At 37.7% G+C, this 15,758-nt stretch overlaps 1 protein-coding gene across 2 annotated transcripts in view; it reads left to right on the forward strand.

Annotated features, from left to right (window-relative positions):
• Positions 1–15,758, forward strand: part of LOC106556998 (uncharacterized) — a 79,501-nt gene that overhangs the window by 25,830 nt on the left and 37,913 nt on the right. For both annotated transcript variants that reach the window (XM_087724644.1, XM_087724645.1), the window contains exons 10-13: positions 100–164; positions 1,888–1,994; positions 4,305–4,416; positions 7,758–7,857. In XM_087724644.1, the coding sequence (XP_087580770.1) occupies positions 100–164; positions 1,888–1,994; positions 4,305–4,416; positions 7,758–7,857 (384 nt within the window). The remainder of the gene's footprint in view (positions 1–99; positions 165–1,887; positions 1,995–4,304; positions 4,417–7,757; positions 7,858–15,758) is intronic.

The raw sequence follows: 15,758 nt of genomic DNA on the forward strand, positions 1-15,758 counted from the left end.
TGGTTATATCTATTGCTCAACTTTGTAAACAGAGATTTTGATTTGTTGTTTTTCCCGTTTAATTATAAATAATCATGAATTCTTAAACATTATTTTTAGGCATTGACGGTGGTGCAGTGAAAGTTCAGGGAGCCAAAGGATTGCCTCCTTCACCATTTTACAAGGTTGGTTTTCATTGCTTTGCAATTATATAGACTAGACTTAGTTTGGAGACAATATGAAACTATTATGACATGAAAATTTCAAGTGTAATTTTTGTCATATTAAAAAAAAAGTACTTCTGATTTAAAGTTAGGAAGCTTTAAATAGTTTAAATTTGGGTGGTGGTGGTGAACTAGAACAGCAATCCTCAACATTTTCAGTTCTATGGACTGGCAGTGGCACTGAGCGACAGTGGAAACGGGATGGTTTCGCGCATGCAACCTAATCCTGCATATGCGCAAATGCAGCTTTGTGTGCCCGCCTGCTGCTTGTGCCGCCCGGTTCCCAATGGGCCGCAGCCTGGTATTGGCCCACAGACTGTGGTTAGGGACCAGTGGTGGGATTCCAAATTTTTTTACTATTGATTCTGTGGGCATGGCTTGGTGGGTGTGACATGGCTTGGTGGGCGTGGCAGGGGAAGGATACTGTAAAATCTCCATTCCTACCCCACTCCAGAGGAAGGTTACTGCAAAATCCCCATTCCCTCCTGATCAGCTGGGACTTGGGAGGCAAAGAATAGATGGGGGCAAAGGTCAGATCCCTAAAAGTGATACTGCCATTCAATTCCGAGGAGGGGGGGGGCCTTGGAGTCGATTTATTAGCAGTACCTGTGAAAACTGATATTTTACAACTAGTTTCCAGGTGCCAAAGTGCCTTGAGATCCCCCCCCCCTTTGGGGGGAATGTTTATGATGGCCATGTGGGACGTTTCACTTTAATGTCTAACAGAAGATAGCCATGGAAATGTATGTTTATTCAGTTCTCAGGGCAGTTGGTAAAAGAAACTTCTTGTGTATTGGTTAAAATATGCATTCTAACTAATGGGAGGGGTCTCTACTGTTTTATTCTACTTGCATTGCCTAAGGGGATTCAGGTGTTGCTTTGAATTCAACGGCTGCCATTCTACTTAATAAAAGGTACCTTTTGAAATACTCCGTTTCAAGAGTCTTCACTTTCTTAAGTTAGAGCGAGCCAGTCAGAGGTGATATTTCCCGGTTCTTCAAAGTACCAAAATTTCTGTTCCCGGTTCTCCAGAACTGATCAGAACCTGCTGAATACCACCTCTGTTAGGGAGCCCCTGGACTAGAAGACTTCCAAAGTCCCTTCCAACCCTGTTATTCTGAAAGATATGTGCTTTGAAGTTCAGAATATATAGAGTATAAGTAACATTTCATTAACAGAACAATACAATTTATATTGAATGTTTATAAAAATAAATGAAATATCTGTGAAGCAACAGAGTTCTTTGCAAATGCCATTATATGTGCAGGATGATTCGCAGAATATGTGCTCTCAATCAAAGCCCTGTTCCCAAACATTAAAAAGGCAGTTTTAGTCATGTGACCATAGCCACTACCTTCCTGTTTTTGATCCTCCTCTTAGGGATCCCTACATTTGTAATTATTAAAATTAAAGGTCTTGACTCTTGAATTTTGTGGAAGTTGTTTTTACAAGAATAATATAATAAGCTCTTTATTAGTTCCATAAATTAAATAAGCTTAAGTTTAACCATTCGTATACTGACAACATAATTTGCAATGATTCTATCAGTTATAATTTATTATTACTACTATAATAAGATAGACTATGACTATTTGATAAATTTCATAACCATAAAATTGAATTTTTATATTGTTAATTAGAGATTGTGTTATTAATTGTAAACCCTTTGCAACTATTTCCCCAGGTAAATGCCACTTACCTTGATGGATTCAGAGCTACAGCTTGCTGCCCAATGGGAGGACCAAGAGCAATAGAAAAGGGGAAAAGAATGGCTGAAAGTATTTTGGAAAGGTTAGATGCATAGTATATTCCCCAATTGATTTATTATACAGTAATAAATTATTATTTAGATTATCAGGATCCTAAAATGTAATTATTTCAAATGATGAGCAGTGTCATATACACCTAGTGTTTCAAGTAATGTATTACCATTATTGTGTTATAAATTATACATTGATGTTTATCATCAGCATTAATGTTGTTAAAAGGGAGAGTGGTTTCAGACATTGATGGTTTTCAAATCCTAAATAAATGGGTGCCTAGATTCCTTGTAAACAATGCTCACCATTCTAGAGGTAGAGCTTTTATCAAAGGCACCTCTAATTTGAGGCCACCAACAATACATCGTTATCCTACTTGGGATTTGCCCAAGGTATTACAGGCATTGACCACAGGACCTTTTGAACCTTTAAGGGAGGCTAGTCTTCACCTCCTCATGTAATATGTCATTCCTGGTGGCTATCACATCTGCTAGATGGATATCAGAGTTGGCAGCATTGTCGGTGAGAAAGGATCTCTGTGTGCTTCCTTTTAACAGGGTGGTCCTACGGATGGACCCTGCCTTTCTGCCTAAGGTTAACTCCTTATTTCACCAAGCTCAGAAGTTAATACTGCCAGACTTCTGTCCAAGGCCTCAGCATTCTTTAGAAAAGCAATTAGATGTATGGAGGACATTTATATTTCTAGCACGGCTTCATTCAGGAAGATTGAGGCCCTGTTCGTATACTTTCTGCCGTCAACTCTTGGCCACAAGGTGACATCTTCCCCAGTGTGGCATTGGCTAAGGGCTTGTATAGCCAGAGCATATGAGAGTCAGGCTATTCCAGAGCCCAGGGGGAATCACAGCCCATTCTACAAGAAGTGCGGTTACTACAGTTGTTTGGGCTACTCAGGCATCAGTAGAAGAGATATGTAGGGCGGCAATGTGGACATCGCCAGTGTCGTTCATTCACCATTATAGACTGGACGCATACTCTTCTCCAGAAACAGCTTTTGGGTGGCATGTGCTTCAGAAGGTGCTTGAAAAGGACAGCACTTTGGGCCAAGGCAGAGCCCACCCCTAGGACTGCCAAGGTTTTGGTATGTTCCACCCTGGACTCTCCCGTTTATACCATGGAGAAGGGCCATTGGTCTTACCTGCGAACACCCTTTCTCATGACAATCGATGGGAGATTCCAGACCTGCCCGGTTAACTGCTTGGCCAGTGGCTGGGACAGGGTGAAGTTCGGACTGGACGGAGTACAAGATTCCACTCGCTTCGTCTTCATTTTTCAAGACACGGGACCGTTGCCAAGGATGCGTGTCTTCAGAATTTCAATTCAGTCAACAAGGTAGCAGGCTAGAATAACCCATCCTGGACACTCCCATCGATTGTCATGAGAAGGGGCGTTCACCAACACCCCATATGATTTTTCCCTGCAATAAGACAAAAAGATAAAAATCTGGATTGTTTCCAACATGTTTTCTTTCATTTTTTCCTCAACTATGGTTAAAAAAGGACCAATGATGAGGAAGTGCTTAGATCCCAAAAATTCACATAGCAGTAAAGACCTTCAAAAAACAACGAAAGACAAACTCAACCAAATGTAGTCACTCCTTAGTTATTTATTTATACCCCTTCACAATTTACAATTAAAAGTTGATCTAAAATCAAATTTAAAAGAATTAAACAATTAAAATAAATAAAATGAATAAATAACAGTAGCAATTAAAATCAACTATAAAAGCTTAGACAAATCCTAAGAAGAGGTTAGGGCCGTCAATTTCTACAATTTAAAGTCCAGAGGTAGCAACAGAAAAGGCTTTATTCCATACCACCACTAAATGAATTTGCAGGAATTGTAGCTGAAGTTCTTCAGATGATATCTACAATGAGATAGATAGTCAAATACAGTAGACTGCTTGATCATAAGCTATGTAGCTTTTTACAAGTAAAGACAAGCACTGTCTTTACTTGTTTTGCCTAGAAATGAATTGGTAGTAGTTTAATGCTTTAAGATATATGTAAAATAGTCTTTTGTATTGTCCCAAGAACTAACCAAATAAGGCATATTACATTGTCACCAGTTCATGCACCACAATTTTATGGTAATTGTTTTGCTTTTGACATATCAACCAGAGCTTGTAAAAGGAGTTCTGGAAATTACAATCTTCTGGTTTATCGCTTGGTGCCTTTAACCAGAACACTAGACTGGCTCTTGCTGAGTGATGTTTTTACTTATGATTTTATTATATGTGTTCCAGTGTTGTAATATAATATGAGGTGGGATAAAAACAGATGCAAATAAAGTAGAAAAAACAAAGATGGTATATTTTTTTCAGGACACGGATTATGTTTCATCAGCGGGGATATGAGGACTACAGTGCAGTTAACCTACAGATTTTAGGTTCTGAAGAAACATATGGACCTCATGCAAAGCAGAACATAGATGGTGTAAGTATAAAATGGATGGGCTTCAGGGGTTAAGAGGAAGTCAAGAAAATTACACCCTTTGCAATCTTCCATCCCTTTTACTCTCCACCATCATTTCATTTCCTTCGTGAAAAAAGATAGGAAGTGTGAATGGAAATAAAGATAAATATTTATATAGAATGCTTCTTTTGTTTGTGGATTCTAATCTGCCATTCTTAGATAGGAACCTGAACAGAAATGCAAGTTTGTAACTAAGCATCGATAAGAATAAAGTCATTTTCATTAATGATAATTTATTTTTGTTTATATGGCACAGGTCTTCAGAGTGTACTGTTTTTAGAGAACGATATAAGCTGTATAATATTATAGAAGAATTGGGATATAAATATTTTAAATAAGAGCTCTGGCCATCAGTCATTGATGCTGAATTGGGTGTTGGTTTTTATTGTTTATAATAATTTGTTTATATATTTTTATATTACAAACTGCTGGGACTGGTATAAAGATTGCTGGTAAATAAATAAAATACCTAGACAATATCATGTAATATCATGTTCTATGCAGAACATGATATTGTGGCATCATAATTTATTGTTTGGTTTTTTAAAAAAAATATTTACAAACATACAAAATACACAGAGATAGAACTTAGGCGTAGACTACATTTACACAAGACATTGGAACTTCCTGTTCTTTCTAATAGCAGTTTCAAATCAGTACAATTCTCCTTATGTTATTTCCCCTTCTAATATATTTCATTTGAGTTTTGCCATTTTTAACCCTCTTCTAACTCTTTATTAACGTGCATATTTCAACTCCATTCTTTCCATCTTCTGATCTGTATGTTCTATTTTTGTTTCAATGTTCTGGATTTTCTGTTCATTGATTGTTATGGCATTCTGTATCTTTTCAATTTTGTCATCCATATTTTTGATATCTCCTTTCAATTCTCCCATTTCATTTTTAATTTCCTCACCATCCCTCTTTGTCCCTTCGTGATTTGTAGCTATCGTTTCTTGGGTTTTTGTCATTGTCTCTTGTATCATCTGGAGCATCAATTGCATACTTTGCATTGTTTGTGCCAGTCCCATTGTTCCTGCCATCAATCAGCCTTTCTCCAGCCCCAATGCGCTCTCTAGAGATCTTTGGTTTGAGGGTGAGGATGCTGCTGATATAGGGTTGGATGTTGTTTTTTCCCCTGTCTTCATTAAAGTAATACTAATTGCCAATCTTTATCCCTATATTTATCCTCGCCCACAGTTGCATATAAGTTCGACTTTACTTGTACTTTATCACAAATATCAGTGGTTATATATCTCAATATTTAACAATAATTAACCATTCTTAATATCACGTTTCAATATCTAGACAATCCTATATATTATTCTATTTCTAATCCTTAACGATTATATATCACAGAATTATATATCACACTTTTATCTTATGCAAATAGATATCTTTCAGTTATATCACTTATACAGATATTCAGTTCTAATAATCAGCCTCTCTTTTCTTTCATCTACCTTGTGTCACTGTTCTTGCATCAGCCTTTACAGCTCAAATTTATAATCCACTAGATGTATTCACGATTGAAACTCTGTTCAAAGTTCAGCTATTCTTTGGAACAAAAAAAAAAAAAAAAAACAACCAGCCTGACTCTTATACTATCCTTTGTGTGCCTAACAGGTCTTCTCTCAACAGCCCACATATCCCAATCCCATTGTAAAAGCTGGCTTTTTGTGCTTTCTCTTCACTCTCCTATCGGGTTTCCCTCTATGATCACTTCTCTTCTAATATTCACACTGTCACTTGACTGTAAAAAAAATTTCCTCCTTTCTTGGATTGGTGATGATAACAAATGCCTCGATTTCAACAGCTTTCTCTATTCGCTTCTCTCTTATGCAGCCGCCATCGCTCCAGTCTTGTCCAGATGACAGGATAGATCTTTGTCTGTTTAGTGCATTTCTCCTAGCCACGGGGGGGGGGGGGGGGAGGGGGGGTGTTGCCTTACCACCTCAGTGTCTTCAGAGTTTCCCCCTGAATCTACCAATCCCTTCCGGTTCTGCAGTGCTCAAAAGTGAGCCCAAACGAAGAAATTTGGGTTACAGGTTACAGGAGCTGCCATTCCTCAACTCCAGCACGATGATGTCACCGCAGGAAGTCCTATAATTTATTGTTATCTTCACAATTTTCTTTTAATTTCATTAAAATTCTTTATGAAATCACATAACAATTTCAAAAAATTCTTTATGAAATCACATAACATTACAAATATAATACTATTTCATTGCAGTATGCTTTGTACTTTAAAATATAATACAATCAATTAACCAAATTCAAGCAAAATGGTTCCCTTATACATGGAAAGATAAACACAATCTGGCTTCTAAGGGTGCCTAAATGCTTATAAACACCACAAATTAATAGAGGCAGAAAAGGGAGGGAGTTAGAAACCAAATATCATTTTTGTTTCAAATGTTTCAATTCTTTTAAGTTTTTTTATCTTTCTACTTTTTTATGCATAAATAATTATGAATAGCATATGTATAAATAATAAGTAACAGTATACTGGAGAGACAGAAAAACAGAAGACAGAAACTTTTTATTGTGTAACAAATAGTTTGATTCTTCAGTTCATTAATTTAAGCAATTTATCAAGATTGACATTTTAGAAATGATAGTTAATATTAACTATTTAAATATAAATCATACAAGCCATACTTCTTGATCAGCAGTCTAAAAATAATTTTGTATAAAGGTCATTCTTGCTTACTGAAAAATTAGTGGTCACATATTCAGTATCTATACAGACTTGTGACAAGGCTGAATGATGGTATTTATATAGATCCTTAAATTTCCTACTATTGCAGCATCCATGTGGTCACATGATTATGATCAGGGTACTTGACCTCTACCTCTTGATTACAATGTTGCAATGTCCCAGGGTTGCATAACCATCACTTGCATCATTTTTTTGCCAGCTTCCTACAGGCAAAGTAAAGAAGGGAAGGGGAAGACAGCAGGAGGTTGCATATGGTGACGATGTGTCGTCTTTTCCTAACCCATGATGGTTACAGCTTAACAATTACCTGTACAGGTTTATTTCTATTGCTAGATAATTACTTTTAATATCTTTATTTAACATAATGTTTAGTAGAGCACTCAATTTCACGAATTTTACAAAATAATGACGATTTCTTATTAAGGTTCCGGAAAGTAGTATATAGTTTAAATTACTGGAGTTTATGATTTCTGATTCACATTTTAGATTCTGCTTTTCACTTTTGAAATAATTGTGCAGTAAACAAATTCTTGTTTGTTCTATTAACCTGTGTTTTCTCTCTTCTAATATTTCAAAACAGGGTCCTCGAGAAGTTGTTATTTGGCTCGCTGTATTTCATAAGCAGAAAGAAGCATTAGAAATCTTTACCAGAGAGATTGCTCCAGCTGGAACAGGAATGGGTACATCTTCAATTTCTGAATCTCCCCATTTGACAATTTAAATTCATCACATTTTTTTGTTTGCTATTGTACTTTATAAATGAATTCTAATTGATTCTAATTAAGCTGTAGAAAAACTTATGGTCTTTTGATTTAAAAATTTGTGGTTTTTTGATAAAAACCATATTTTTTTACTATAAGACGCACCGGTGTATAAGACACACCAAGATTTTGAAGAGGCAAGTTAAAAAAAAGTTTTTGTCCTCCACGGCCCCCAGGAGCACTCTGCAGGCTTCAGCAAGGCTGGGGTAAGGCAAAAAAGCCCCCTTTCCCCTTTCCCCAGCCCCGCTGAAGCCTGCAGAGTGCTTCTGGTGGGTGGGGGAAGGCAAAAATACCTTCTTTTGGTGAAAAACGGCCTTTTTTTCATTAAAACGGGGGCATTTTTCCCTTCCCCCAGCCCTGCTGAAGCCTGCAGAGTGCTTCTGGGGGGTGGGGGAAAGCAAAAACACCCCTGTTTTTGTAAAAAACGTACAATTTTTTACTATTTTTCACAAAAATGAGGTCCGAGGGCGGGGCTTTGGGAGGCCAAAAATGGCTGTATTCGGTCTATACGATGCACCAACATTTCCACACTCTTGGGGGGAGGGGGGAAGATGCGTCTTACACTCTGAAAAATACGGTAAGTACTAATGATTAAAAGGGAATTTTATACATGGGCAGAAAATTTTTAGATTTTAAAAAATATGTATGTGGTCATTTCCTGGCAGATTTATTCACTGTTAATTTCATTAATGAAAACAATTTATAACTTTCAAGTGGGATTAATATTTCATGTATGTATTCAAAATTGAATTTAGGAATTGTTAGCTGAACAAATGTTTGCATTTATAAACAATTTAAAAGAATTTGTTCTGAAAAATTTCAGCATTTAAAAGGTTTTGTTAGTGTGCCCCACACTTTACAGATGGATCAGTATATTGAATTTGTGTTTTGGCTTAGCATGTTATATAAATCCAAGCATGTATAAAGACAGCTTCAGAGTGACCAAAAATGTTGCACCTTCCTCCCACCTAAACCAGTTGCTTTTTGCTAAAGAAAAGGAGCCAGTACTTTAAAAATGGAGCTGCTTCAGAAAAGGTTGGCTTTTTTTAAATGTGGTTGTGTAGGAGCAGAAAACATTCTCGCTTCCTCCCTCTCTCCCTCCCTCCCTCTCTCTCTCTCTCTCTCTCTCTCACACACACACACACACACACACACACACACACTTGCACAAGAGCAGTAAGCAATAGAGCACTAAAATAGAGCATTAAAAATCTTAGGTGACTTCAGCCAGGAGAAGAACATATTATACAAGGGGATAAACAGTTTTCTCTTAGAACCACCTAGCAATAGGGTAAGTATCGGTAGTTGCAGAATTGCAATACAGGAGATTCTCAGTGATGGTAGTGAACATCTCATCCTGGAGAACAGGTATCTGAAGAAGACAAGAAGATGGTAGTGATTTGGTCTAGGAGCACATAGTCAGGGTTAACTATGTGAAAAGATGTGCATGCATAGCTAGCAAAGATAATAAACTTCTGAATGATTGCTAGAAGCAATGGAGGCTAACAAGGGATCCAGCACCATGCCAGGTGTACCAATAGCTGGCAGAACACTAAACCTCTTCATTCTGAACTCAGCAATAACTTGCCACATCAGCAATATCAACAGACAGAAGAAGCCACCTTGGAGCAATGACAGTCATGAAAATAATGATTGAGGTGCCAGAGGCTGGTCATGAAAGAAATTAGGTTCCTCCCCACTCTCCCCTAAACAGGACCAATGAAGACTGTAGTGATTCAACTGGCAGATATTATTATAAAAAAAGGCTGGTTGCATAAAAAAGGGGAAGGAAGAGGTCCTGGAAAATCTTGTAGGGAATATTGACAACCAGAGGACCTGGGGGACCTCAAAGGAAGTGTGGAACCCAGGAGAAGATGAGAAAAAACCATAATAATAATAATTCTTTCAGAAAGAGTATGTCAACAAAATGTTCTGGAGAAAACTAGAAGGAATTTGCAACAGGTACAGCATACTCTGACCAAGGACCAGCTTTAGACTATTGCCACATAGGCATTGGTCTAGGCTGCTAAAGATTAGGGAGTGCTAATGCCACCCCTCTTACAAATCATTTTAAAAATAAAGTTCTTGGTGAATTGGCCATGGCGGCAAACGGGCTGTGGAAGCAAACGGACCGCTGGGCGGCGGAGAATGGGCCGCAGCAGCGGAGAATAGGCCACAACAGCAAATGGACCATAGCGGTTGCGGCAAATGGGTTGCGGCAGTGAATGGCAAGGGGAAGATGAATACCGGATGGATGCTGGGAAGCAGAGGCAATTTTTTTTTCTTGTTTTCCTCCCCAAAAGCTTAGTATGTCTTATAGTCCGAAAAATATGGTATAAGCCTGGTTGTGTGTAGCTTTTAGTGTTAATTTGAATGTTAACAAACAGATGGGGAGGAAGCTAACCCCCAGATTGCGAACAATTTGTATGATTTGAAGATAAACCAGAGTAAACTCCCATATCTTGGTCTCTCCAGGGAAGTGCTTTTAATAATAGGGTATGGGTGTGCGCAGTGCACTTAAACAAACAGCATATTAAAGATCTGGAAATCCAACAAGATTTCCATCACTGCCTTATACCATTTCAGTCAAGTTATTGTTCAGTCTCTTCTTAAAAACCTCCAATGACGAAACATCCACAACTTCTTTTAACAAACCTGTGCTGGATACTAGTTATAACTTTATTTGTTTCTAGATGTTCACAGATCTGTTTTTTGGTTATTTTCCCCAGTTTCTTCCAAGGTATTGATGCTAGACTGATTGGTCTGTAGTTTCTTGGATCTGTGTTGTTGTTTTTTCCTTTTTTGAAAATAGGAACTACATCAGCTCAGCTAATTTTCTGGTGTTCCAGGATTTTTGACAGATATGGTATAATGATTGTGAGATAACATCTTCAGAACTCTGGGATGTAATCTATCAGGTCCTGGTGATTTATATTAGTCAAGATCATATAGGTATTCACTAAACATTTTCTTGCTTATTTTAATTTAATTTTTAATTTGTGTTTTACAGTTAGGCTTTTGTAGATTGGGCTCTCAGGCTCATACCTCTTGAGAAATTGTACTTCTTATGCTTTCCCTCTTTTATATAAAGAGGCATGTCTATGGTAATCTGGGATCTGAATAAAACTTATGATTTTAATGTAATAAATGTAATAAGTAAAATATTTCTGAATTTAAGAGAAAGTCAAGACCCATATAATGCTTGATCAGTCTATCTTCATTTCCTTAGCATACACATTCATTTTATTGTTGGAAACACTAGCAATTAAGAACAGCTATGTTGAATATGTTCATTTAAAGAAAAGAGAACGACAATAAAAATATTAGCATTAGACCCTTAATTTGGTTAAAAGAAGATTTTTTTAAAAAAAACCATGTTTTTAGAAAGCATACACACACATACAGTATTTAAAGTTTCTAAATATTTAAATATGCTCTTTTGAAAATCGGCATTGTGTAAAACAGTGAATTAAATTTCAGAAATTATATTTTGAAAGTAATTATTGCATTATTTGTTTTGACTAAACTTTATCATAAATATCAGTCTCCATTGACCATTTACAACTGTAAAAATTGTGATAAACAGGAAAAATTAAACATTTTTTGAATACATTGCATTTACTTCCAATTAACTAATTGTATTACTTTGAAACATGAACTACAGTAGCTAATGTAAGTATATAAATAAATTACTCAGCCATTGCATCTAGGGAAGATGAATGGATTGTTAATTTTAACTTGTTTATAGAAGAAATGTTAGTGTATGGTCATAGTCTAACTGACCATAAATGTTATTTTCTACGAAACAGAGCAAACTAAAGGGATATTTATCTATACAATTTTAACATTTACAGCTGTACCCATCTTGATGTTTGTTATTAATGGGTACTTGCTTTTACGAGCATTTTTTATATTTAAAAAACATTTCCCTATGCTGCATATCTTCAAAAAATACTGTTTACTAAAATGTCATTCCTCAGATCATATATAAGTATAACTGAAAGTTTTCTTAAGCATGATTATAAACATGAAAAATCAATTAGCATACCTTCCAAAAGGAAAGCTATGTTATTTTATGGTAAAAAAAATCAGGAGTTGTTTGTAGCATCTTTTGAGATTTATAAATGTTATAAAAAGTAATAAGCTTTTATGAGTACAGACCAGTGGTAGGTTGCCAATTTTTGTAGTACTGGTTTGGGCGTGTGTGCGATGCTTGTGCACATGAGCAGAAGCATCCAGGTGGGTGGATTGAACCTCCTGCCGCCGCTACTACTGTTCGCCCAATCCGGGCCGAACCGGGAGCAACCCATCTCTGGTACCTTTCTTAATGATCCTTGGTACTGTCTGAGTTTGGTTGTTTTCTTGCAGACATTTCACTATCCAAACTAGGTAGCATTATCAGTGCTAGTAAGGAATAGGGTTTGCTCTCAGTTTATATTCCAGTGCAGGGATCCCCAACCCCTGGTCCATGGACCAGCACCGCACCACAGTATACTAGATACTGGTCTGTGCAAACAAACAAAGCCCCATCCATGGGATGAAGGAGCACACGAAACCATGCCCCCTCTGATCCCCAGAAAAACCTCTCTACATGGAACCAGTCCCTGGTGCCCAAAACATTGGGGGTCACTATTCTAGTGACTTGCCCTATCAGTGTTAGTGGAGGTAGTCTTAGAAGTTCTTTGGTTGAGCTGTTTACTGTTAGCTTGTTTGGCAATTCCTTGATTGGGGTACTATTTACTTCTTTATTGTTGGTCTGACGTTGGAGTTAATCTATTCTTCATCTCGGTGCTGATTGCTAATGGGGAGTTGTTGATCTTTTTGTTGCCTTTTTGGCTTGTTGATTGTCTCTTTTGCATAGTATGTAGATAGTGTTTACATTTATGTGACTACTGATCAGTGGTGAAATTCAAAAAATTTCCCTACTAGTTCTGAGAAGTGTGGCTTGATGGTCATGTGACCCGGTCGACATAACTTGGTAGTCATATGACCGGGTGGGCATAGATTGCTGGTCATATGACCGGTAGTATTTTTTACTACTGGGTCAGGCAAACCGGCCCAAAATGGTAGCATTTCACCTCTGCTACTGATTGCTAATTTGTCAGACTGCCAGGCTTCCAGAAATTCCTTAGCGTTTTTGGACTTTGTTCTAGGTTGGTCAACGTTTTCCAGTTGAACTATTTCCCAAGTTGTTGGCTTGAGCTCTGAGCTTGGCGATTTGCTTGCAAAAGTTCCGTCCTCATTTGAGAAGACATCTTCAGTGCGCTTTAGATTGTGCTTGTCTGGGGCAGCACTGGCCTTTAAAGGTACCTTTAAATACCTTTCTGAGTCCTGGTCTTATTTCAGGTTGTGGGATTGGCTGGATGTAGTTGCTGAGTCATGGTCCTTGTTTTTAAGTACTTACACTAAATTTAAGAGCTACTAATATTCAAAGACATTTCAGTGAACTATGGCAGGAGTGTCAAACTGGTGACCCACGGGTTGTATGTATCATAAGCAGGCCACGCCCATCCCAGCTCCACAAAGGGGGAAAATGTTGCAATATGTCACATGACAGCAATGTAAATGCTGCGAGTTTGACATTCGTAAACTATGGTTAAGTTTGTCCATATGTTGTCCATTGCTAGTTGGTTTATGGATGCATTCTGCCAGTTTTCTGCCTATTTGTCCTACATAATGTCTGTTGCTGAGTGTTGTAGATGACTCCTGTTTTTTCTTCACCCTAGTCCTGTTTTTACCGCAATGCAGCCAATACCCGATTAAAATATTATTGTTGCCTTGAAACACTGCATAGAAAACACTGTAAAGGCACACATTTAAGGTGCTGATCACAATTACTGAGAATGAAAATGTACAAATTGTCTTTGAATTTTGGAAGTGATTCAACATAAAAAATGTAACTGATATTGTAAAGGATTGGAATGAGGTTACAAAATACTTTGCATGGTGTTTAATGACACTATCTACCTGGTTTTATTTCTAACTTTAAAGGCTTTGATCCTATAAAAGAATTAGAGGAGGAAGCCTTAGATAAACTGCTTCGATCCCATATAGAAGAAGTTTCACTAGATCTCCAACAACTTGTTGCTGAACAGCAAGTAGAAGGCAGGAAGAAGTCCAACAAGCCATTATAAGCTTTCCGCTTCTGAGTTATCTTCAGTTTTGAGTGCATTTTTTAAAATGCAATGGCTAGAAGGTAGTGCTTACAATGTAGAAAGGAGCAGGTAGCAGTACATGGAATTCTTGTTATACATAAGCAGTGTCTATGTAAGGCAGTGGTGGGTTGCAGGCGGTATGCCCCGGTACAGGCGTACCGGAGCCTGCCCGGAGCACTGGGTACTGTTCTGATACAGTGCTCCAGAGGGCCCACCAGCCCGCCTGAGCTCCTTACCTGTCCTTTAAACCTTTGGCACTTCCGTGCACACGCATGGCGCATAGGGCACCTGGGTGATGCAACGCCAAGCAGATGGAGCATCACGGAGGCTTGCGGGGGCGTCGCAGGCAGGTATGACACATGCGCGCACTGCGCGCATCCATATGGGAGACCCCGGGCCCGTTCCAACCGTACCAGTTGGAACGGGATGCGGAACCCACCACTGATGTAAAGGAAAGAAAAGAGAAAAACAACCTAAATGAGTTTTTAAATAAATCTCCAAGAAACAGATCATCAGTCTCCATAATACTGCAGCCTCAATGCCTCTCATGCTTTATCCATCAAGCTGTCATCACTTATTTTCAAGATATTACTCTAAATTTGAATTATGAATTTAACATGTTTTAACTCTATGCAGTATGCACTTTATTAATTGCAATTGGTTATATTTTAATTACAAATGTTTTTTCATTCTTGACTGATCTGTCCCAATCTTACTTTTCCTATAAGCCCTATTATTCATGATACATAATCTTATATAGCGCAAGTGTTTCTACAAGCCCCAAATTATCATGTTATATAATAACTAACTACAGTAGCTGTGTTCACTCATTGTATAGATGGTATTTTGTTAAATAAACTGCAACAACTGAGTTCACATATACCGTATTTTTTGGTGTATAAGATGCACTGGTGTATAAGACGCACCAGGGTTTTGAAGAGGCAAATTAAAAAAAAAAGTTTTTGCAATCTGTAAACCTCCCAAAAATAGTCCGTTTTTCATGAAAATGGGACTTGTTATTTCTCAAAAAAGGGCATGCATACCCTTTAGAGGCTTATAGAGTGCCTCCACCTGGGGGCGGGTGGAGGCAAAATTGAGCTTATTTCTGCCCTCCCCAGTCCCCAAGAACACTCTGCAAGGCTCCTAAAGGCTATGCACAGCCATTTTGGTGAAAGGGGCAGGGTTTCGGGAGGCAAAAAATGCTGTATTCAGTGTATAAGACACACCCAGATTTTCATACTCTTTTTTGAGGGAAAAATGTGCGTCTCATACTCTGAAAAATACGGTAACTATAAACAATGCTTGATAACCTATTATGGACATGTTATGTTAAACTAAAACCAACCACTTTATGGTTTCCCTCGCTTCAAACTGGTTCAAATAGAAATCAAACCATAGTCTGAATATAACTGAGAATAGAATTTCTGCCCTCTAGATTCTAATTTTCTTGTAACTTTTCAGGGGAATATATCCATAAAAGAATTATCATTGGTGAATTAAATTATTGACAGTGACTTGGACTCTTGGTCAGTGCCCAAAGTAGACTTGACTCAGAAATGAAAATTGTGCGAGCTAATATTACTTTCTTTTAAAGTTATAGTAACTGAATCTTGCAAGTCTGAATGAACTTCCCCCCTCTCCCCTCTTATTTTTATGAGAACTAAG

This window comes from Thamnophis sirtalis, unplaced genomic scaffold (genome assembly GCF_051295495.1).
Source record: "Thamnophis sirtalis isolate CommonGarterSnake01/CBP01778 unplaced genomic scaffold, rThaSir2_p1.2 scaffold_10, whole genome shotgun sequence".
Lineage (NCBI taxonomy): Eukaryota > Metazoa > Chordata > Lepidosauria > Squamata > Natricidae > Thamnophis > Thamnophis sirtalis.